This window comes from Ailuropoda melanoleuca, chromosome 2 (genome assembly GCF_002007445.2).
Source record: "Ailuropoda melanoleuca isolate Jingjing chromosome 2, ASM200744v2, whole genome shotgun sequence".
NCBI lineage: Eukaryota > Metazoa > Chordata > Mammalia > Carnivora > Ursidae > Ailuropoda > Ailuropoda melanoleuca.
In genome coordinates, this window is record NC_048219.1 from 191,883,801 (window position 1) to 191,908,855 (window position 25,055).

The 25,055-nt window shown below is 44.2% G+C and overlaps 1 protein-coding gene across 5 annotated transcripts in view; it reads left to right on the top strand.

Annotated features, from left to right (window-relative positions):
• Positions 1 to 25,055, top strand: part of DIS3L2 (DIS3 like 3'-5' exoribonuclease 2) — a 344,092-nt gene that overhangs the window by 193,743 nt on the left and 125,294 nt on the right. For all 5 annotated transcript variants that reach the window (XR_004623668.1, XR_004623670.1, XR_004623669.1 and 2 more), the window contains exon 10: positions 17,337 to 17,416. Coding sequence is in view for 1 of the 5 variants with exons in the window: in XM_002917970.4 (XP_002918016.1) it covers positions 17,337 to 17,416 (80 nt within the window). In the remaining 4 variants the exon portion in view is untranslated. The remainder of the gene's footprint in view (positions 1 to 17,336; positions 17,417 to 25,055) is intronic.

Consider the following 25,055-nt stretch of genomic DNA (forward strand, 5'->3'; position numbering starts at 1 on the left):
GACTGGGTTGATGACAAGTTCCAAGCAAGGGTGAGCTGCCCTATGCTCCGCTGCGGTGAGGTCAGCCAGGGCAACGCTGGGACAGAAATCACCATGTTTAGCCATCAGGTTCTTTTCTTTGTCTCCTGTGTATCTCATACATTGTTGCAGTGAGTGATGGGAGCCGCAGTAGACTGGCTGGCCGAGGAGAGGAAAGGAGGTGAAAAAGGGGGGACACGAAGTATAAACATCTCTTTTAAGGATTTTGCGGCCCAAAAGAGATGAGAGGGAGCTTGACCGAAGCAAGGTCCCAAAGATGTCGTTAAGATGGAGGAGGATTTGAGCTTGCTGGCAGGCGGTGGGGCAGGAGCCAATGGAGGACATACAAATTTTTGGACTCCTCTTCGGAAATTGCCTTCAGAGCCTAAGGCACATTTTCAACAATGGCAAATCTTCATCTTTTGAGAGCGGATTTGATTTTTGGAAACAGCCAAGTCAGTTTAGAGCCAAGAGTGGTAAATCAAGGAGGTGATCAAGCTGGATAATGCAACTTCAAAAAAAAATTAAGTATAATTATAAAGTAGTAAAACTGATTCTCTTGTGAAGCTCATGAATTGGCTTAGAAAGTGGTTAAAGAATTCCAAAACCCTTTTCAGCAGTTGCGGCGTGATGTGAGTAAGTGTACGGCGTCCCTTTGTGACTTTCACAGGACACTGATGTGCATGGAAGTCCTGTTACGTGTATGAAGAAATTGGTCTTGTTACATTATGTTTACTGTCAGTGTGCAAAGGTCAAATTTCCCTATAATCTTTGTGCCTGAGAGGTGACTTAGTGGAATTACACCAACGTTTGTATATGGGAGAATAGAGAGTTTCACGTTGTGATTGTTTAAACAGTTCTGTGGTCTTACAGATGTAATTAGAATTCCTAGGATAGGAGTGTTCCCACAAGCATAATAATGCTTTAAATGTGTGTTCAATTACCCTTTTCTATAGTCATATTTAATCGTCTCTTTTTGAAATAGAATTACTTTGAAAATATTAAATCACTAGCACAATCTCGACCGTCAGGCAGACCTGAGACAGTGCCGGGCACATGGCAGGCACTCACTGAGCGTTCCTCCTCTGTCTTTTCCACTTTGGGCCTTGAGACACACCAGAGGATGCACCAAAAGAAAGACCAGTTTCCCTAGTAGTAGATCATCTCCATTAGTGATTAGCCCAAAATATCCTGGATAAGGAAAATGAACACATGTAAAAGTCTGAAGTTTTCATTTTGGCTTGTTGTTTCATGTGGCAGGTATACGTATACCAACACGTATAATTTATTGAATGTTTCTTTTATTCCTTTTGATATGTATTATCATTTAATTATTTTATACTTTTATACATTACCTTGTTTAATTATTCAAATAATTATCCCTATTTTACAGATGAAGAAACTGGAGCTTAGGCAAGTGTAGTCACTTGCTCAAGGTCACATGGCTGAGAGGGGCTGAGCTAGGACTTGAATTCAGGTCCTCAGTTTAGAAAGCTCTTACCCACCATCCTCATGTGTCTACACTCTTGATACACACTGAACAAAAAAGTCAACCCCAACACCACATCATTTTTTTATAATAATTTTTTTATTATATTATGTTAGTCACCATACAGTACATCCCTGGTTTTTGATGTAAAGTTCCATGATTCATTAGTTGCGTATAACACCCAGTGCACCATGCAATACGTGCCCTCCTTACTACCCATCACCAGCCTATCCCATTCCCCCGCCCCCCTCCCCTCTGAAGCCCTCAGTTTGTTTCTCAGAGTCCATAGTCTCTTATGCTTCATTCCCCCTTCTGATTACCCCCCTTTCTTTATCCCTTTCTTCTCCTACCGATCCTCCTAGTTCTTATGCGGCTGTGGGGCGCACAAACACTGCATCATTAAGAACACTGCACCGTTTCCCTCCCCTATATTGAGAAAAAAGAAGTCAGAGCCTTCTTCAAATCCCTACTAGCCAAAAAAATGTGATAGCATTGTACATTTAAGTTTGTTTTTGAAATAGAAACTTGATATCCATGTTCTGCCATGCCCTCTCTCTGCCTCCCCACACCTGTGGACGCTCACAGCGCCCCCCAGGAGTGGGCGGTATGGAGGTACCAACTCTAACAGCCTGTCATAGCTTGTTAGTGAGAAAGCATTAGAGAAAGCCATGACAAGTTAGCCATTCTAGGAAACTTTCCACAGCTGGTGCATTAATTAAGACTTTTTTGGTCCCAAATAACAGAAACCACTGGAGCTCGCTTAAGCAGAAAGGGGAATTTGTTTTAAGGATCCTGTGGTGACTCCCAGAATCCAAGGGCAGGGAACCAGGGACTGAATGAAGTAAGGCAGGAAACCCAGAAAGGCTCCTCTCTTCATCCCCACCTCTGCTGCTTCTACACGTCTGCTTCCTGCTCCCCCTCCCTCAGGCTCGCCTCTTTGGCTTCCGGCTCCTCAGCGGATGGCTGTTCCCTCCCAGTCACCAGTCACCAGTCACCCAGGGAGCCTGATTTCTCTCTTCCCCTTCTCTCCTCACACACCTTCCTCCTTCTCTCCCTCTCCCTTTCTCTGTCCCAATTCCAAATTCTAGGGTGGGATCAGTTTGTCCTGGTTTGGGTTCTATGCTGGTTTGCGAGAGGGAGAGCAGGGCAGGTACCAGTCTACCACAGCTGTATTCCCTCCCACATTTATGCATGGCCGCCCGCATTCTTCTGTCCCAGGAGTTTGAAAAATTTAAATGTCCGTGATATCACAGGGATGAAATACAAGAGCATAGGTTTTAGAGACAAATTTGGCTTGAAACATCACTTCGCTCTGACGCTTACTAGGTATGTATTTTTGAACCGATGACTTAACTCCTCTGAGCCTTACTTTCCTTTACAAGTTAAAGGAATGTACAGGTACTGGATTTCTCATGCGGTTGTGGTGTTTAAGACTTAGCACAGGGTCTAGCCTACTTTATGCTTTATAAAATAGTGCCTCTTCTTCCTTTCTGATGAGGATTAAGGCACACAGCCTTACCAAAAAGATGTTAAAAATTTCACACACCTTCTGCTCTTAAATTCTGTTCTTCCTCACTCAATTTTCCTGTCACCTTCTCATCTACCCTTGCCTATCAGCATATTCATAATCCAAAGGACTTTGGTTCTAAACCTAGAAAATTCTCTAGGGCTGTATTCCTAGGCCATGGCTGGAGGTCCCTGAAGCGTATTCTACTCTCACAGGTTATGTTGGTTCTTCTGGTAAAGGGACAAGTGGATGAGAACCATTCATGGCTCTTTAACAGCGGCAGCCAGTTTTCCAGGGGTTGGAGTTGAAGGGGCTCAATTAAAGATTCAATTCAATAAATATTTATTACTGCTACTCTTTGCAAGACCCTGAAATAGATACTGTTGGATTTGAAAAATATGTAATTGAAACAGTCCTTTCCTTCAGAGAGAATAGTCTGGGAGAAGAGATGATGCGTCTACACAAATCACTAATGGAAGGTGTTTAACAGAACTGGTTAAACTAAGGCCCCATGTTGATGAAGTTAAGTCATCTTAAGTGAGAATGGAAAAGTAGTTTGAAGTGGATCATGGAAGATATTGAATGCCAAGCCGAGGAGTGTAGTGTCAGCATGGCTGGAAGCCAGTGAAGGTTTTTGAGAAAGGAGCATAATCTAATGCTAAGTATTAGGAACTTCATCCTGGCAGCCAAATGCTAACAGATCTGAAAGACAGAAGACAGGACACTGGAGTACAGTTGGGGAGAGCTGCTTCAGTAGGAAAAGAGGTTGCGATTATGAATTCAGGGCCAGTCCCAGACATGGTAGGGACTGGGTGGTGGGGATTGGACTGAGACAGAGGGAGTGTGCTGGAGACTTGATCCCTGGAAGCAAAGGAAGAGGTGCAAACTGGACGGGGCCTCCTGCTGTCCTGTAGACAGATGGGAATTGAGAAGTAGCACCGTGCCCTTCACTCCTTTCTGCAGGCAAGGAGTGCTTGCGGGAACTAGGCGTACTGCCTGTAGAGTTTGACTTGCCCTGCCCCCCTCAAAACCCTGTGTGTTTTTAGGGTTTCTTAATTTTTAAAATTTAATTTAATTAATTAATTTTGTTCAATTTTTGAGAGAGGAAAACTAAATGAATTTCAAGGTCTTATTTGGAAACTCTGGAGCACACAGTAATTATGAACAGGTTTTTGCCTCAGAATCTAAGTATTTAATATTAAAATCAGCCAGGAAGTTATTACCAGCCTGCTTTTTTTTTTTTTAACTGTAGAATCAGCTCTGTGAACAATGAAACAGAATTTTGGCCCAAAATGAATATTTAAAAGACATACAGGACCAGTCTTGGCTTTCCCCATTAATGAGAAGAAAGAATTCACACTTTTTTGCTGTTAAAAGTTGTAAAGTTCTACTGGTGTTAGCTAAAGTAGCAAGAGAGTCCCTGATCATCCTAAAATATAGCTGAAATTTATTTTGGCATTCTTGTCTGATATTCATGTTGTATTTTCAGAAACACTCGTATGCATCTCTTAAATAAGTCTTTCACCTCACTAAACCGAGACTCCAGTAAAGGTTCTCGGTATTTTACTGAACTGTGCAAGGTCTATTAAGGCCCATTCATGGTGCTTTAATCTTCCTCTTAATAAAAAAACAATCATTTGGGGAATACATTTTCCAGGCAGTTCCCGTGCCTCCCAGGGAAAATATTTTGAGGCCTCCCAGGGACCACAGGATTCAAAGACTTGACAGGGAAGCCCTAGAATTCTTGAAGAACTAGGCCTTTGAAAGATTTCATTGTTGTGGAATCTCCCTTTGAAAGAGACCGCTTTATCTTGCTCTTAAACATCTATAGGACAGACGTAGCACTTTCTGAAAAGAAATTCTGGGTAACGTAGAAGAACAAACGTACGTAGGTAACCCGCTACGGGTAGTGTGTAATTTGAAGAATGATAGTTCCATGTTTGTGGTTGCCATAACAATCATACAGTTGTGCAAAAAATGTGTATAGCTTTTATAGAAGGGAGCAGGCACCATTGTAATGATTCTTCTCATATCAGAACAACTGTTTTCAGATCTGAAAAATAGGGGTGGCTTAACCCTTCCCCAGTTAGCTCAGCATGTTCCCTGAGAAGGCTCTTTGGAGCTCCAGGGCTGTTGAAATGTATTCACCACTTACATTTGCATTTTAGCCTGATAAATGGATTGAGAATTAAGGATGATGATCCTTTCAACAGCAGGTTCTGAATTCCTAGGTTGGGAATTCAAAGGATGAGAAAAAAAATACTGTTCCTCAAATAGAAATCTAGGAGAGATGTCTAGACATAGTTAATTCCTTGACTTTGTGACTATTCTTAATTCTGTCCACTAGAATTTAAATCCGTTAAATACTGGCCTCTACCCCATTGTGTTTAAGTCTCTGATAAAGTCATATGAAAATTGGGTTACAATTTCTGTTTTATTTTTACATATTAATTATGTCTCTTTGGAAATTATGAAGCTAATTTAAAAGTGTAGTATATTTGAGTGAAAATATATCTATGCATATTCTTTCTTTGGCTATTTCTTCCTATTTTTGTATGTCCTTTCCAAAAGAAAGTACTTGGGACATGGCTTTTTTCTAACATACTAAGGATAATCTACTTTTTTTTTTTTTAAGATTTTTTATTTGAGAGAGAGAGAGAGCACAAGCAGGGGGAAGGGCAGGGGGAGAGGCAGACTCCTCACTGAGCAGGGAACCCGCCTGGGAGCTCAATCCTAGGACCCCAGGATCACAACCTGAGCCCGTGACCTGAAGGCATACGCCCCAAGGATAATCTACTTTGAATAAACTTGATATCAGAACTCCATATGTGAGTTTTCAGGTTAAGAGTGAAAATAGATTTGGATTTGGTACCTAAAAATGAAGTCATTGTCAACTTAATCAACATAGAGAAACTTTTCCTGAAAGAAATTTGGGGTATTTATTTCTTCAGCCAAAATGCTTTTGGGGTGCTTAAACCTTAAGATAAAGTATGGAACTAAGGGTAACTAGAAAAGATCAATTTCCATTGAAATGAAACTTCTGTATTTCACTTCTTTTAACACTGTCTCATTTGAATTGAATTCCTGTCCCATTAAATCAAAGCTCTGCAGCTCCATGACCTTAGACAAGTTACTTAATCCCTCTGAACCTCAGTTTCCCCATCACAAAATGAGAGCAAAAATAATACCCACCATTATTATAATTCTGTCCTCTCAAGAGGTGATTTCTAGGTGGCACAGAATAAAAGTGTTTTCAGTGAGAGCCAGATTTCCTATATATTGAAGACCTCTAATATGTTTATACTCTCTGAAAATTTTGTACTTTGTATAGAATTTTTATCCCTCAACTTCTGCCCCTTCCCCGAAGCCCACATGTGCTCTCTCTCATGTGCTCTCTCATGCTGTCTATCAAATAAATAAATAATTAAAAATCTTTAATAAAAAAAAAGACAAAGAATATCACAAAGAAAAGCTGAAACACAGATAGGATAAAACAGAATGTGATGAAAATAGCTATTTCCAGGGGATAGGCAGGAACAAGGTAGGAAGGTAGAGATGAGAGTAAGACTTCTGTGAGTACATTTGAACTTTGAACCATTTAAATGTTTTAAATGTTCAACAATAAAATGAAATCAAATCTAAAAAGAGGTAAAAGCAAAATTTCTAAAATTGACATAAAACAGAAATAAGTGGCCCCAATGTTTATCAAATGCATAGCATCACCACATACAGAAAAAAGAATTAATTCAAATAATTTCAGCACTATACTTTTGAGCACTCTATACTCTTAGTGACCATATTCTAAGGATAAAACTCCAAAGAAATCATAATAGGTTCTTTGTTGCTAGTGATATTGGGATTATGGTTCTGAAACTGTTTAGAATATTGAGGCCATTGGGTGCCAAGGTTCTCACTGGGAGAATGAAGATATAAATATGAAATAGGAGAAGATGAGAAGAACTCTGTAATATTAGGTATCAGTTGGTCAATCAGGCTGTCAATATGAACTCATGATTTTTAAACAGTATGTTAGTTTGAACTACATGAAATTGCCAATTTTTAGGCCACAAGTAGTCAAATATCAGCAATTTCTATGATTTAACTCAGTACTTTCTAATTCTGCTCACTAAAAGGGCCTAGCAGCCATAATACCCCAGTAATAATGAGCACAACAATCTAATACCTATGTTGGTTTTTAAATATCATTCTTTCCCTGCCAGAAGGAATCAGGGCTCCTTAGGGAAGTGGGTGATTATTAGTCTAGGGCAGGTAATGTATAAAGTGAGCCTGAAACATTTCCTATGCCAAAAAGCATAGAAGTGCCCAAAGATTTATTAAGGGAGACACACCACGAGGACATAGGAGATCACTTGAAAGAGCTCCCACCAGCCTAATTTGAGTATCAGAAAGAATGTTAATGGTAATAGATTATAATACATTGAATTAAAAAAAAATCAGTGAATCTGTGGGTGCCCGGGTGGCTTAGTTGCTTAAGTGTTGGACTCTTGGTTTCAGTTCAGATAGTGATCTCAGGGTTGTGAGATCAAGCCAGGCGTTGGGCTCTGTGCTGAGCCTGGAGCCTGCTTAGATTCTCTCTCTCCCTCTCCCTTTGCTCTCCCTACCCCCTGCCCTGCTCTCTCCCTCTCTTAAAAAAAAAAAAAAATCAGTGAATCTGTAATGATACTCAAAACAAACATTGGGAACATAGCAGGAAAAGCTCTTGACAGAAGAGAGCCCACTAGTAAATGTATTTATTAAAGGATCTGAAATGCACCATTTTATAACTTGCAGGGTTATATCAATTCAATATCAAATCACAGTGGATGCTAAAATCATTGCTTGAAGGTTTTTTTGAGAGCAAGATATTCACATTATCTAAAAGTCTTATTCCATGGAGTATTTGCTAAATACAAAGAGGTAACCTTAAGATAGAAAAACTGGCTATTAGCACCTTAAGCAAGTAATCAAATCCCACGGCCTGACAGTTTGTGCCTTCTGAAGGAATGCAATGTGAGTACACACTATCACCTGTGAAGTATTCAACCTAGAATGTTCACTTCTAATCTAGATGAGACTTAAAACCTAATGCTCCGTTTAAGAAACTCGGAGAAGATTAATTTTGCCATGTTTGATTTCCTTGTGTCCCTTCCTTTCTTCTACCTTCCATGAGGAAACAAGCTGATAAATCCAGAACATTAGACATACTACTACGAGGCATCTGGCCTGGACTCTTCAAAAAGCAATGTCATGTTTAAAAGAAAAAAAGGATGGATTGTTTTACATTAAACAGACTAAAGAGACATAATTACCAAATACTATGTATAAACCTTGATTAGATCCTAGATCAGGAGGAAAACAAAGAGCTAAAAAAAACTTTTGGGGACTAGCTGAAGACATTTAAATATGATCTATAGATTGGATGTAGGGAATTATTAGTCTTCTAGTCTATGATAACAGTATTGTGGTTCTGTAGAAGAATGCCCTTCTTAGAAAATGCATGCTGAAGTATGGAGGGGTATAATCTTATCTCTGCAACATAAGTTTAAACAGTTCGGATGTTAAAACAAAAAAGATCTAGATATATGAAGGGGGAGGGTTGGAGAGAGGAGAAAGATAAAGCGAATATGGGCAGGGTGTTGACATTTGATGAATCTTGATGAGAAGTACATGGATGTTCATCCTACAATGTTCTTTCAACTTTCCTAAAAGTTTAACATTTTTCAAAATGAAAATTGAGAGGAAGAAAGTTAATTTTAGCACATTCTTTGAGTTGAAACCATGGCTTTCCTGGCCCGCACCATAGTCCCCGGATCCCATAGTTCCGGCCAGCCTTGTCCCACTGCCTCCACTCCAGAGTGTTGATTGTTGAAGTACAAACAGTGGCAAAGAATGATGGGAGGTTCAGTGAGTGAGTGAGTGTAACAGGGAAGGCCATTTCACTTGGTTCTGATTCAGTCTCATCCTACGTGTGTCCTTTAGAAAGTAACCTAGCAACTATGTTCATTTGGTCTAGAATTTTGCTGACGCTTTAGGTTGACCTTCTGTGGGCCCCAGATTAAAAACTCAGGGTCCCGGGGCGCCTGGGTGGCACAGTGGTTGAGCGTCTGCCTTCGGCTCAGGGCATGATCCCGGCGTTATGGGATCGAGCCCCACATCAGTCTCCTCTGCTGTGAGCCTGCTTCTTCCTCTCCTGCTCCCCCTGCTTGTGTTCCCTCTCTCGCTGGCTCTCTCTATCTCTGTTGAATAAATAAATAAAATCTTAAAAAAAAAAAACAAAAAAACAAGCCAGGGTCCCGTAAAAAAGAGCTGCGCAGGGCAGTGCCGTTTCTCCAGCTCACTCTGTGGCTTCAGATGTGTCACTTTGTCACTCTCGGGGGAGAGAGGGACAGATGGACCAAGGTCTCTTTCTGCTTTAAATAGACCTTAGTCTTTTTCTGTTCTGAAAAATCTGGGATTTGTGTCAGACTTTGCAGCATCTGTTGTGGCGGGAGGGCTGAGTGAAAGAGTATTAACATTTCCACAGCTGCCATCAGAAAAAATAAAAGGCCCAGCCCTGCTACACCATGGGGGGCAGCCCTCAGCTTGGACAATGCTCCCAGCTCCCTTTGCCTAAGATAAGTCAAAGTGAAATGGAAGCCCAGACGAATTCAGCCTCTGGCTCGACTGGACGGTCTAACACCCGTCTGGCTGGGCTCTCTACATGGTAGCCCGTGGATGAGCACTCCGGCTATTTCGTTGTTTCTCCTACTATAGTTTACATAACATTTTCTGGTTTCTGTATAAACTCTGATACCATCTCATCAAAGAAGGTGTGTAAAAATTGTATTCTTTAACCTCTTAAGGTTATTTCTTAAATTCGTTCCATTCCTTTTCACCCATTCACCATCCCTGGCGCAGACCCTTCACAGCAGAATTGCTTGCTATCAGGAGACAGACTGAGAGTCACGGACAGAGAGGAGGGCCTCTATAAATTTTGTCAGTCTGGAGATGGTCCTTGAACCACAGTTTGTAAAACACTGTTTTATGAGGAAAGAAGATGGGATGAAGACAGAGAAGGACATCCTTGGAAACAACACTGTGGTGTGACCACAGGGTTGCACACCAGGAGGTCATGAGTTCTAATCCTAAATGTATTTCCCAAGACGCAGTGGCAAAGTTGAAATGGAAAAGGGCTAACGAGAGCCCTTTGGTCATTTGCTCATTCACTTATCCATCAGCTATTCCTTATGTGTGTGCCTTCAGTGTGCCGGAGGAGATACAGAACCACACCTTGAGGAGTGCCCAGCCCTGTCCCAGTGAGAGGATCTGTCCCTAAGTCCCCACCAGCATGCTGGTGACAATGACTGGTACAACCAGAGAGAGGCAGGCTGCAGGCATGGGCGGGACAGTGGACAAGAAGTGCTCTCCACTCGGTGGAGCCACAGAAGTTTCCCTAGAAAAAAGATGGCTTCTCATAGCCAGTCTTAGACATTAGAGATTGGCTAAGTGAACGTCCGCATGTCGGAGCAGCACAGTGTTTCAGAGACCGGAGGGTATAGAGGAAAGTTTGGCACAAAAGGTACATGTTGGGACTGTGCAGACTAGCCGGAAAAATATAGGTCGGGGCCATACCATGAAGGGCTTTGAATTCTAAGCTGAATTTCTGTTTTACTCACTAAGAAGTGGATAAAGGTCTTTGACCAAAAACACATACTTTAAGGTGATTAATCTGGCAGCACCTATGACCTTAGGGAGAGCAATTCTTAATTTTTTTTTAAGTAGTCTCCATGCCCAGCATGTAGCCCAACACAGGTCTTGAACTCAGGACCCTGAGATTAAGACCTGGGCTAAGATCAGGAGTCGGAAACATAACCCACTGAGACACCCAGGCGCCCCATAGAGAGGGCAATTTCTGTGCTGGGGTAGGGGCAGTGGCCAACATCCAGTGAAGTGAATGTAGTGACAAAGTGGCGATGCAGTGTTGCCATGGAGACAGCCAGCTGCCTCCAGCTGCAAGGAGGCGGAGGTGCTGGTGCCTTGAGAAGGGAGAGGATGCAGGGGCAGAGGAAGAGTGTGTGAGTGACCGAGGAACAGATATTCTTTCTATGCTTTTGTTATTTCCTGGGATTCTTGGCAAGGTCTTAAGGGATTAGAGGAAGCTTTTAGTTACTTTTCCTGTCTTCTTTTCCTGGACCAAGGGCTTTGAGGAGGAAAATCTTAGAAGTTTTCTGTCACTTTAAAAAGTTCTGCTAAGCCCTTCAGTCACGTGCCTTCAGAAATTTTGGTTACATAACGTTGCACTGAATTGGAATTCTGCAGCCTCATGAACTGGAGTCTCATTCTTTCCCTCCCCCACCTGGCACTTGATTTCCTGTGGGTCAGGGTTAGCTTCTTTCTAACCATTGTTGCAGAACTCTTTAAATATTTGGTCTCACAGGTTCTAAAAGCTGGCAGGCCAGGCTGCTCCCTGCAGGTTGTGAGACCAAAGCCTTCCAGAAAAGGAGCCAGTAAAATCCCCAGCATGTTAACAGCATGTAACAGCTGCACGGTGCGCCACCCCCGTGGGGCTGGGCTCCCAAGTGCTGAGGCCAGCAGCTCCTGGCCGCCGTGGCCCGCAACCAGAAGGAGCCCTCATGCACCACATCGTGGCCGGTTCGTAATTGTGGCGATGACAACAGATTAAATCACTGGCTCTCAGCGCTGAGGACTGGGGTTTGTCAGGGTCACTCATTGTTCCCTTGCTTCTCCCAATTTTCCATAGTGAGCGAGCGAGTTTGGAGGGCACTGCTACAGCACAAATACTAGTTGGGAGTTCTCCAAGTTTTACTCTGTCTAGAAGTTAGTTCTTTTAGTAGCCCATACTGAAGGTCCTCTTTTCTTCCAGCATCCCCTTCAACGTGATTCTGAAATATTGTAACCCTTTAATCTATGCGTGTACATACTTATACCCTGCTTTAAAAAAAAAAAAGGTATTTAAGGTAGCTAGCAGGTATGCATATGATGCAATTAATTTTTTTTTCAATTAGGATACAAGGGAAAAGGAATATATAAGTGGGATAATTAGTCACAGCCAGCATAAAGGTGAGTTCACAGAGTTCAAACGACAAGATCATTTTGAGGCAAGTCACAAGGGTTTTCTGAGTTCCTAGAAGCCAAAGCCAAGAGGGAAGCGTAAAAGATACAAACAAACCATTAACTCAAGAGGGTGGGAGTGGGTCCTTGCCCTGTATAAACTTCCCCCAGAAGCACTCTTAAACGGGGCCCTGAGTGAGTGGATGGACAAAGCCCTCATCAGCTTCCCTGCCGTGGACAGCGTAGCCATTCTGTTGACTTCTTGCCATGACCCTTGGGATAGAGGTGGTGGCAAGGCTCCATCTGGGATAAGGACTCCCCTGGAGGCCTGTGCAGGGTCCAGCTCATCACTCTGGGAGATGCTTTGCCACACACACACACACACACACACACACACACACGCAGCCCAGATCAAATAGGTATGGCAAGAATTGCACAGCCACAGTGCATCGAAGGCTCTTAGAAGTTTCTCAATTAAGAAATTGGCCCAGCATTTCCCAAACTGATTAATTATCAGACCTTTAAAAAAAAAACGTGGTGCATTGGGGATCATTGATCTAAAACAGGGGTCAGCAAACTTTCTGTTAAAGGCCAGTTAGATAATGATAAGTAGACAGTCTCTGTCATAACTGCTCAGCTCTGCCATCGTATCCAAAAAGCGTGACTATGTTCATTTATGGATACTGAAATTTGAATTTCATATAATTTTCCCATGTCATGAAATGATATTCTTCTTTTGTTTTTTTCCCAACCATTTAGAAATGCAAACCATTTTTACCCCCCGGGTCATTCAAAAACAGGTGGCAGGCCCTTTTAGGTCTGTGGCTATAGTTCGCTGTCCCATGATCAAGGATAATGTCTGGATGGTATGTCTTTCCAGCAGGCTTTCCTGATTACTGTTCCTCAGAGTTGTTTTAATTTAGGCTTTTATGTTTCTGGTTTACGAGCAGATTAAAAAGTAGTAGAGAGTTGGTTTGAGTGTTCAGGCTAGTCTAAGATTTTTCTCAGAAATGGGGTCCTCTTAAAGAAATTTACAAATTAAAGCTGAAGTCCTTAAGTTTTATTCTGTCACATATGTCTGTACCAGTTGGACACCGAAATGTTTTAGTGGGCATTATTCATTCATTCGTTGAAATGAAAGTCAAAGCACCCAGAAACATTTAATTTTAAGAAAATATAACTTCCTTTACAACAATCTAAGTAAACCAGTCGATTGTGGCCCCCAGCAAGCTAATAGTGTTCTTTTTGATTTTTGACTAGAGGGACATTCTTTCAGCTTCTTATGATGTCACTAAGGAAGGACATCAAAACATTCCCCTCTCCAAGTCTGACATTTTACTTTCAGTTCAACAGGTATTTATTGAGTACTCAGTATATATATAAAGCATTTTGCTAGCTTTTATGGAGGCTACAAAAAGAAACAAGCGGTCTGTTCCTTCCTTGCCTTGTGAATCAAATTCAAGATCCTTACCAATTCAGAGCCCATTACTTTGGTGTCAGGATTAATTTCACTTCCTTTCTCTCCCTGTCAGCATGTGTGCATTCATTCAACAAACACTTGGGAGGTCAGCCTCTGTTCATAGCACTGCAACACAACCTTCGGGAACTTACGTTGCAGGGGACATCTGGTGTTTCTCTTTTCATCTGGCACTGTGCCATAATTACATCTTCTTTTATATGATGGAACAGAAATTATCTCTTTATATCCCGACACCTCCACATTTATGTTTCCCCCACTGTGAGCACCTCTTCTTCAACTGTTGAGTGAGAAGATTGGATGTCCTGAAAAGCCACTCTTCCTAGGACTACTCTCTAAATGCTCTTGTGTCCCCCACCTGAGGGGCACCCATCTTTCCCCACCCTCTTCTCTTCGTGTACCAGTGAGTTGATAGTTTTACATGACTCCTCACTTTAGAGCTATTGACTGTATTCTGCAGTACGAGTCTATAAGGTTGCTAAATGTCTTTGTAAGCAATACTGTGTATGTGATGGACAATTATTTTTTGTTTGGGGAAGATTATCTACAGTGCTAATTTTTTCCATTTATGAAAGTAATAATTATAGTGAAAATTTAAAAATATGGAAAAGCATAAAGGAAAATATTAGTAATTCCAGCACCTATTCATCAACTCTATTAACAATGAACACATATTTTTTTACTTTCCTTAATTCAAAAGTCATTTTTAAAATTTTTTATTTTTAGTGTCACCTGGATGGCTCCATTGGTTAAATATCCAACTCCCAGTTTCGGCTCAGGTCATGATCTTGGGGTCATGAGATCGAGCCCCACATCAGGCTCCACACTCAGAGTAGAGTCTGCTTGGGATTCTCTCCCTTTCCCTCTCCCTCCCCCTGTGTCCCTCTGCCTCTTTGCCCCTCTCCCTGCTTGCATATTCTCTCTCTCTCTCTCTAAAATAAATAAAATCTGTCTAAAATTTTTAATTTTGGGGGCGCCTGGGTGGCACAGCGGTTAGGCGTCTGCCTTCGGCTCAGGGCGTGATCCCGGTGTTCTGGGATCGAGCCCCACATCAGGCTCCTCCGCTATGAGCCTGCTTCTTCCTCTCCCACTCCCCCTGCTTGTGTTCCCTCTCTCGCTGGCTGTCTCTATCTCTGTCAAATAAATAAATAAAATCTTTAAAAAATTTTTTTAATTTTAAATTAATAAACAGTAAAGTTGACCTTGTTTTACAGTTACATGAATTTTAAGACATGTAACCACCATGATAATGAAGATACAGGAAAGCTCTGTCCTCCCAGAACAGGCACCCTCAGCCCCTGGCAGCCACTGATCTGCTGTCATATAATTTTGTCTTTTTGAGAATGCCATAGAAATGGAATTATATACATTATACAAGCTTATGAGAATGGTGTTTTTAACTTAGCATAGAAACTTTGAGATTTCAAGTTGTCACATGTAGGAGCAATTAGTTCCTTGTGGTTGCTAATTAGTATTCCCTTGTGTAGATGTACCACAGTTTGGTTATCTGTATATTCATTTACCATTTATGAGTCTGTCTCTCTTTTTAACATTTTGACATTTCTCAAATCCTGAAATACATTAAAATCAATGTATATGTTTAATGTGGTAAGGGTTTTTGTTTCCCTAAAAAGCTATTGTTGAATTGATGATTGTTGATCTTAGAAACGGTACTGTCCTAGAACCGAGCTACTGCAGGGGTGAGCTGATCACCGTGAGGTGTCAAAGTGGACTGCTGAGGATTATCAGGAGTAAGGGGACAGAGGAAGAAAGCCCCAAGAGCTTTGCAAGCCAGCACCAGAGCCAGGTTGGCAGGTTCTGAGGGCTTTGGGGACACTTTAAGCAGAGGAGCGACCCAAGGAAAGAAGTTTGTATGAACCAAGCCAGTCTTATTGTGGCGGGTACTAGGATGCTTCCCATCTTCAGTGCTGATGCATCTGGAGAGACTGGGGCATGGCAGCAATGGCTCTGCTCGTACTGGAGGACATGGAGGAAGAACTTGGGAAAAGTCCAGAGGCAGCAGAGGGCACTAGCTAGAGAGCCTGTGTGTGGGGAGGGCAGGTGCTTGTGCCGAGCTCCCCAGCCCCAGACCAGTGCCGGGGGAGGGAAGGCAGGAGGTGTGGAGAATTGTGGACAGACTGCCCAAACCGCAGGTATTTATGTGGTTGGACTGGTGGCTGGGTAGGGCATGTTATTTGGGAAGCTCTAAAGGAGAATGTCCCGGCACTTCACAGATTAAGAATGAGATATGCATAGGGGTATCATGTGAAGATAAGTGGGGAGAGGGCATACTGATTCTGTGAGCTTGGGTGAAATATACAATTATTCCATGGAAACAACCTGATTAGGTCCATTTCCAAGTATAGTTGTATTACAGCTAACTGGCCCAAAGTTTATTTTTTTAAACTTATTCTTGGGTCCTATCCCCTTTGTCACAACAAGTCAGGTGACTTATTCTTTGGCAAACTCTCACTTTGGCAAGATAAGAGAAGGCTTACTAAGTCATCCTCGCATAGATCCTTGAAGGACAGGTTCCCATTAGCCACTGAGGAAGAGGGAGGCAAAAGCAAGAACTGACCTTGGAGAGTAATTTACCAAAGGCACTTGCTCTTCATGTCAGAAAACTCCTTCTGGGAAGCCTTGTCCATGGCAGCCACCTCACTGTACCCACTCACACTTCTTCTGGCTCAGGCTCAAGGAGAAGTAGGTGCCAGTTCACAGAAAGAGGAAGACCCTGAGAAATACTATGGAGTCTTGGTAGCTTCCCCCATTTGTCTCTCCCATCTCACAGTTGACTAAAGATTGCCTTCTCAGAGAGCCATGACAGAAGTTATTCTTCCCTTTGCCTACCATTTGCACATTTGCAAAGTAACTGTTCTTTAAAACTCTAGTCCAGGGGCGCCTGGGTGGCACAGCAGTTAAGCATCTGCCTTCGGCTCAGGGCGTGATCCCGGAGTCTTGGTAGCTTCCCCCATTTGTCTCTCCCATCTCACAGTTGACTAAAGATTGCCTTCTCAGAGAGCCATGACAGAAGTTATTCTTCCCTTTGCCTACCATTTGCACATTTGCAAAGTAACTGTTCTTTAAAACTCTAGTCCAGGGGCGCCTGGGTGGCACAGCAGTTAAGCATCTGCCTTCGGCTCAGGGCGTGATCCCGGAGTCTTGGTAGCTTCCCCCATTTGTCTCTCCCATCTCACAGTTGACTAAAGATTGCCTTCTCAGAGAGCCATGACAGAAGTTATTCTTCCCTTTGCCTACCATTTGCACATTTGCAAAGTAACTGTTCTTTAAAACTCTAGTCCAGGGGCGCCTGGGTGGCACAGCAGTTAAGCATCTGCCTTCGGCTCAGGGCGTGATCCCGGAGTCTTGGTAGCTTCCCCCATTTGTCTCTCCCATCTCACAGTTGACTAAAGATTGCCTTCTCAGAGAGCCATGACAGAAGTTATTCTTCCCTTTGCCTACCATTTGCACATTTGCAAAGTAACTGTTCTTTAAAACTCTAGTCCAGGGGCGCCTGGGTGGCACAGCAGTTAAGCATCTGCCTTCGGCTCAGGGCGTGATCCCGGCGTTATGGGATCCAGCCCCACACCAGGCTCTTCCGCTATGAGCCTGCTTCTTCCTCTCCCACTCCCCCTGCTTGTGTTCCCTCTCTCGCTGGCTGTCTATCTCTGTCGAATAAATAAATAAAATCTTTAAAAATAAAAAATAATAATAATAATAATAGAACTCTAGTCCAGTGAGGTAAAGGCTCTGGTATTTGTGGCATTGCTAATCATATCTTCAATCTTTCCTAGGAAAGACTGTATCTTCACCATTGACCCATCAACTGCCCGCGACCTCGATGATGCCCTCTCCTGCAAGCCACTTGCTGATGGTAGGATGGAAATTTCATATTTTTTTAAAAGATTTTATTTATTCACTTGACAGAGAGAGACAGCCAGCGAGGGAGGGAACACAGGCAGGGGGAACAGGAGAGGAAGAAGCAGGCTCCCAGCAGAGGAGCCTGATGTGGGGCTCAATCCCAGGACTCCAGGATCACGCCCTGAGCTGAAGGCAGACGCTTAAGGACTGAGCCACCCAGGCGCCCCTAGGATGGAAATTTCTATACCTTTCTGGGTAGCAGGCCGTCTGCATGCCTTCCTGGTCAGCCGGGCTGCCATGTACTCTCCAGGCAGTATAATGTGCAGGGTTGGGATTGCTTTGTTCCTGAGCCTGTACAGTGTGGAACTTAAAGATTATGTTCCTGTGCTGACTTTGATGAGGGTGGGAATAAGAAAGGTCCTCTCACCGGGGCCTTTCTGGGCCTCAGCGGACGCAGCAGTGAGGTCAGAGGAACTACTTCTAGGCCTTGGCTCCTTAGGAAGTTGCAGTTTGGCGGTAGTGTGTCCAAGAAGAAAGCCCTTCAGCTCTGCTTAGGAGAAGCGTTGGGTTCTTTACCTGCATTTACCATCAGATTGGGATGATCTGGGGGTACTCTCCAAAGGCATACTCAGCAGTGGGTAGTAGGAGCACCTTCCCTGCCGAATGCCCTCCAGACCTGCATTAGGAGAAGCCTGCCCTACTCCCAGCAGGTCTTCATCTATCCAGCAGATTATGAAAGGCAGCTGGTAGGGGCTCTTTAAACATTCTTTTGGGATGAAGCTAAGCAGGAAAGAGTATGGGATTTGAAAAACTACGGTGAAGCGGGGGGAGGGAAAGTGTGTGGGGTGTGAGAAGGGCAAACCCTATCAGTCCCCGTTCTAATGGCCCTCGGATGTGCTGCTTCTCGTCCTTGCCCCTCTCTAGGATGGTATTTAGGTGACTGCCTTGGCTTTAGTCATTCTTGGATACGGCTTCAGCACTATCATGGGTTTTGACAGCTTGCCAACGATGGGTATCCACCCTTGAGGTTTCAGTCTGTGGCAAAGTCTTTCAAAACATTGCAGAGGTGTTCATATATTTCATTGATGCAAAACTGCGCATAGGTTCCACATGTGATCTCTTCTCTACTGTAGTAGGCAATGAGATTAGTAGATAGGAGGCTGAGAGACAGAAAAGTCATTGCCTAAAAATGCTTTTATCTTCTTTTAGTGGGAGTCCTCCTTGAAACTGTAGGCAAGGTTGCTCAGTATTTTCAACTGAAGAAAACTGAAAGAAGCTTAAAACATAACGAGAGAAAAGTTCCCCTAGAAATTTTGGAGCAATTACAGATTTTCAAAACTCAGAATGTGAGCAGCCTACTTAAAAAAGCAAATACTGGGTTAGTTTCTCATCTTCTGAGCAATATTTGCTAAGTGCAAAGGCTTGAGCATGGCGCTGTCTCTGAACTCCACTCCCCCGATCCCCAGTATGAAAAGTGCTCCCAGGCAGGAAGTCAGGTGACAATGAACCTCACTTCCTGTATTTTCCTTCTCTCTGGGTTCACAGCCCTGCTCTGTTTGGAGTTAATGCTTGAAAACCCTTGTGTCATTTATTTTGTCCACTTTTATAGCTGGTAATGGCAGAAGGCAAGGTCTAACACCTGTTATCACATCTCGGCTGGCCTGGATGGTATTCTTGCAGGGACCCCAGAGAGCAGGCACATGTCCTGCCCCACTCACTGTATACACTACACACTATGTCTCCTGTCTAGGCTAGCAGATGACCAGCAGAGGTTTCTGGTAGGGAAGTAGTAAAAGATAGAGCATGAAAAGCAGATTGGAGACGAATTGTACACGTTTGTAAATTTCCAACCAAAGAATGTTCTGTATCAGACAATTGAAAACCAGTTGTTTTCAATCTCTTGTTCAAGGGGAGCAGTCAAAATAAGGAAAATAATTTAGCAGTACAAGATGAAGGAGAAGAGAGGAAGTAGAGGGAGAGAAGCATTGTAATCATTCAGGGAAATAGGTAATAAATTGGACTGGAGGTGGTGGCGGTACTGAAGAGGGTGGGGAGGGCAGATGTGGCAAAGGAGTAATGACGGAAGAATCTGTGGAAATGGATGTTGGGGTTGAGAGAGAGGAGTCTTTGCACTGGCCAAGATGGAGCAAAAGTTTCCCAACCTGGATGATGGGGAGATGGAATTTACGAATTAGAAGCCAGGGCAGCAAGAGGACGTGCTGGTTTGGGAGAGCCTGTGTCTACATGGAGTTGACTGTCTGATGACACACATTTATCTAAGCTGCCACACATCCTTTTCACGCCAGCCGAGATGTGATAACAGGTGGGGACAAATAAGCTAAATATATGTCGTCCATGTAACTGTATACGCAGAGAGCCCTGGAGGAAAGTAGACAACGCACCAAAATGCAAACAGCAATTTTATTAGGATGATGGGATCATAAGTGATTTTTCTCTTTCCTCTGGTTTCCAGCTTTTTATAATGTGGTAATAATAGTTTTGTAATGAAAAAAAAGTTTTGTAATAAAAAAAAATTATGAGGTGCCAGAAATCCCAGGCTGCCCAGTAGCGCACTGCACCAGGTGATCAGCTACCTTCCATCTGCGTCGTTATTCCTGCGTTCCAGAGGAGTCATGAACATCTGGTCATTTGGCAGAGCCGCAGAAGGAAGACATGGAAAAGGAGTCAGGGAAGAATCTGAAAAGGCCGGAGTTGGTCAGTCCAGCGTTTATATGGTGGCATTTCTACAGTTGGCCTTTGTGACAAGGATTTCTGCCAAGGCTATTTATCCAGGGGGATGAAAAGTGAAAGTCAATTCCAGTTTGGATTGGGGTGAGGTTGGCTGAGTTCAGGTTCCGTTAGTTACCAGTTCATGTCAATTTCTGCTTGGAGGAAAAAATGTTTAATGTTTCAAGAAGCAAATAGTGTTTTCTGGGCATATTTACATCATCTATAACCATTTTTATTTAAAGAAAATATAGAGGTCAGACTTTCCTTTGGCCCTATTGAAATCATCTGAATGACTGTTCTGTGCAAATAAAACACTCAGGCAGATGTGACTTACCTAGTCCTTACTGTCCCCTCCTGTAGAGTTCAGGTGTACCCTCGGGACTTGTGACCAGTATCTCCCGCAGGTGTGCGGCTTCAGCCTTACAGCTGCAGATCAATTCTGCAGAAGGGCCGTGATACCTGTTCTCGGGATGTCAGGATTCTGTCAGCAGGCTGAGGAGGGGCTGCCCCCTCCCCTCGAGGAATCCTAGCTCTTGAAGGGATTCTACCAGTCATCTAGCCTGCTGATTCCCTGCCTCCGGGAGCTTAAAAATATACTTGAGTGGAACATTCCCATGGGCATTACCCCGCCCGCTAACTTGACTGTGGAGCAATCCACTTTTGCTCATGAAATACTAAATAACGCAAGTGAACAAGAGCGGTGTTATAAAGATAACCCAGAATCTAAAGACGACGAATCACCCACGCCCGTGTTTTATTACTATAACAGATCACTTGCAACACACCTCACAGTTGACCTCACCACTCAAGTGTGGAGTGCCACAGTTGTCACATCACCCTCTGGTTTTCAAATTACCTCCACAGCATCCACTTGTTGAATATCCAGATTGCATTTTAACTCTCTACCTTATAGGCAGCCCATTCGGCCTGAAGATTGCATGGCTGTTAGGAACTCCTTTCCTGTTATGGTCTGAAATACTGATGTCTTGCTGCAGTTTTCCTTCCGTGGGTCCCATGTGTACCTGTCAGTGCCCCCAGAACAAGTCTTGTCTCTCATGTGAGCACGCCCCAGGCACTGAGTAACAGCTGTCACCTTTGCATCACCACCCCTCAACTGAACTTCCTGTATGTTCTTCCATGTGCTGCAGCCCATTGCCCGTGTCATGGAGTCAGTTCTGCCCTTATGAGGTCCGAGGTACATGGCAGCCTGTATCCAGACTTCTCCATGGCCATCAGGGCCTCCCTTACTGGGCTGACCCAAGTCCAGAGTATTAAAAACCCATTCTCTTCAGTTAGACAAGCCTTACTGCTTTGCTTGTCTCGAGGGGAAATTGTTAGACAGGACCTTTCCTCAGCTTAGCCGATCCAGGCCCCCACCAGTTCCTATAGGAAATTGATGTTCACCACCTCTCTCACAGCTAGTTTCTCTAATGTTTTATTCACTAATGAGTGCTCTGCCTTTGAATGTGGCAGGATTATCCTAACCAGTCCTTAGAAATGAAGGATTTGGGCCCTGGGGAAAAGGGGGAATGGGTAATGACTGCTAATGGGTTTGGTGGTTCTTTTTGGGGTGATGAAAATGTTCTGGAATTCGATAGTTGATAGTTGCACAATGTTGTAAATATACCAGAAACCACTGGGGGAAAATGGATGAGTGAGTGAATAAGAATAATAAACAAACAAACTTATTCCTCCTTGAGGCTTTCTGGGGACTTTACACCTTAACCACAATGTAGCAGAAGTCCGTAGGAATTGCCTGGGCTGGATACCCATAGTCACATCTGTCTTGCTTGTCTTTGCTGCTTTCATCTCTGAACCCTGAAATTCCCACCGAAGGAATTCCCTGTATTCAGCCACCTACTCTTATTTCCTGTCCTCACAGAGTGGCCATCTGACTCAAAGAAAGCAGGAGCCATTGTAGAAAATGCTCAGATAGACAGACATCATCCAGTCTGAGGGACCTCAGGAATGCAGGTTACCTGCTTTGCTGTAGGGGGCGCCAGTCTTCCTGCCTGATTTGCTTCTGTTGCGTTCCTGGTTGCATGGCTTTCCTTTCCCCAAAGGAGGAGGGACGAGGGAGCTCTGTCCCAGTAAGGGAATAGGAATGAGAGACGAGGAGCAAAGCCTGTACGAATTTCATAGAATTCCTAAACTCTGTAACTTCCCTGTGTGGCTATATTTGTCACCTGCTAAGAGTTTCTTGTCATGACTAATGCCTTTGGAGGCAGTAGAAGTAGGAGCTGGAGAGACTGTGCCTCTGTGTTCCAGGCTTAGACCAGAGAACCTGCCCGATAGAACTGGTGGTAGTAGTTTTCGAGAGCAAACTGCTGACAGTATGTCTCTGGATTCGCCTCTGGGAAGGAAAAGAGAGCATGGAAGTCCTGGAGCTTGTGAGTGAACATTTGGGCAAATCCCAGCCACCAGGCCAGAACCTACTCCTAGGTTCTGTTCTCCCCTCTGGACGGATCTCCCCCGACCAGTCACTCTCCCTGGCCCTTGATGTTTCCCTCTGGTCTGGCTTCCTCCTGTCTGTGTGCAAACTTTAGTCTACTTCATCCTACAAAACCTCTCCTCAGCCCTGCTCCCCCTCAGGAACTTCCACCTTCCTGTGTCTATGAGGACACCTTGAAAGAGTGGTCTGAACCTGCTGCTGCTCCTTTCTCACTTCCCATTTGTTCCTCATTCCCTTTGCCGCGTAGCTTCAGGAAGTCCAACAAACAGGTTGTCCCTGACCTCAGTTCACCCAACGTCTGTGCAGCTTTTGGCTCTTTGCTCTTACTTCCTGAAACTCTTTCTTCCTTGGACTCGGAGGGCCCTACTTGCTCTTGGTTCTAATTTTTGGACTTCTTTTCTCCAGTTGCTCTCTTTTTAACCCTTCTTTTTCTGCCTCTGTCTTCATGGGAGCCTGCAGAGCTTCCGTGCCAGTCCCCCTCATCACATGCTCTTCACCCTTTGTGCTCGCCTTCCCTTTGCCTGCAGCCCTGTTGCCTAGGAGAGCCCAGTGGCTGACTCAAGATTTGACTGGTGGTTTTCTCAGTAAGGCCCTCCCTCCCCTTTCTGCCTCTCGTCCCTCCCCAGCCCCACCTTCCCTCCTCCTCTCCTGCTTGATCTCTTTCCTCACCACTCATCAAGTACTGTTGGTTGATTTACTAATCTTGTTTCTATCTGTCTGCCCACCATTCACTGCCACAGATGCCCAGGCCCAGAGTAGGTGCTCAGTGATTCTTTGCTGGTGTTTACAGGCACTCAAGAGGGAAAAAGTTTTCTAGGAAGAAGGAAGAGTGTGTACAAAGCCCCAGGGTGACAGAAGCATGGTGTTTTAGAGGGAACTACACAGCTTGGAATACCGGGAGTGCGAGGTTCAAGTGGGGTGGTAGTTGCAGATAAAGCAGGGAGGAGACCATGAATTCCTTGGTAGGCCCTACTGGAAAGTTTAGATTTTATGGAAAAGGCAGCATTTTGACTTGGAGAACAACAGCATCTGTTCATTCAAGAAATGTGATCGAGGACCATGCTGTATGCTCTGTGCTAGATACACAAGAGCGAGAGACACTTGATGAACTTCCTGCCCTCTCCAGGTTAATATCAAATAAAATCAAATACATAAATTTGGGAATGACCCAAAGTTTAAATGTGGCCCCAGCATGGGTCCCACATTTAAGATGGACAATAACATTTTAACCTAGACTTAAGAATAAACAGGGGTGAGCCAGATACAGAATAGGGAGAAAGAACATTTCAGGCTAAGGGAATGGAGACCCCGAGGTACAAAGACTTTGGTACTGAAAGGAACCAAAAATATAGTGTGGCCGAAACTTGGGATGGGAGGAGCCTGTGAGGTAGTCGGGAAAGGGGCTTGCAGGCTCTGGTAAGGAGTTATATTCTGAGTACAATGGTAAGCGAGGAGTCTTAAGCAGGAGAGAGTCAGGATCCAACTTGCAGGCTGGAGAGATCACTCCGGCAGCAGTGAGGATGCCGGATTAGAGCAGTGGCATTAAAATGGTCTAGGTAAGAGGTGGCAAGTGCCCGACCACGGCAGAGGCTGAGGAGCCAGAACTGGAGGGAGGCATTAGCCAGGAAAGGAAATCGTGGCAGGACTTGGTGTCCAGGCAGCTGCGGGAGCCTCTTAACTGGTCTCCTGCGTCTGCCCTTTTCTTCTCACATATCGAGGTCAAGGCAGTGCTTACAAAATGCCCGTCCCATCAGGCTGTTCCCCTGCTGCGCTTCCTCCAAGGTTCCCATGGCGCGCCAATGATAAAAATCCAGGTTCTTACCACGACCGTCGACCGTCGCTAAGTCTGCCTCTCCCGCACTGCTCCCACGGTCCCTCTCTCGCTTACTCCCCTCTGGCCATGCAGCCCTCCTCGTTGACCCTCAGACATTCCAGCATTTCTGCGCTTCCCCTTCTGTCTGTCCAGATCCCTCTTCTCCAGGTCCCTCCCTCTTAGGTTCTGCTCAGATATCAGCTCAGGGGGGCCCTTCCTGACCACCCCGTCCCCACAGTCTTCTCTACGCCTCTGCCTTCTCGATTTTCTTTAAGGCGCTTCTGTGGGTCTGCCCCACTGGATGGAAATCTTTATGAGAGGACATCGTTTCGTTCACTGTTGAACCCTCAGTGCCCAGAGCACCACGTTACCTGGTTGGCAGACATACAGATGTTTATTGAGAAGCGAGTGAATGAGTTAATAAACTTTTGATACTAAGCATCTAGCTTGGGCACTGGGTGGAGCGTAATGCGCTTCAATAAGAGATATTGAGGGGAGCTGGTTTTGAGGGGAGAGACGGTGAGGTCAGCTCAGTACAGTTGAATTTGCAGTCCCTGGGAGACGTCCAGCTAGAAAGACCGAGGGGACAAGGAACAGGAGTTGAGCTGGAGATGCGATCTGGAAGCCTTCAGTGCTTGGGCCTGGGAGAGGCAGCCC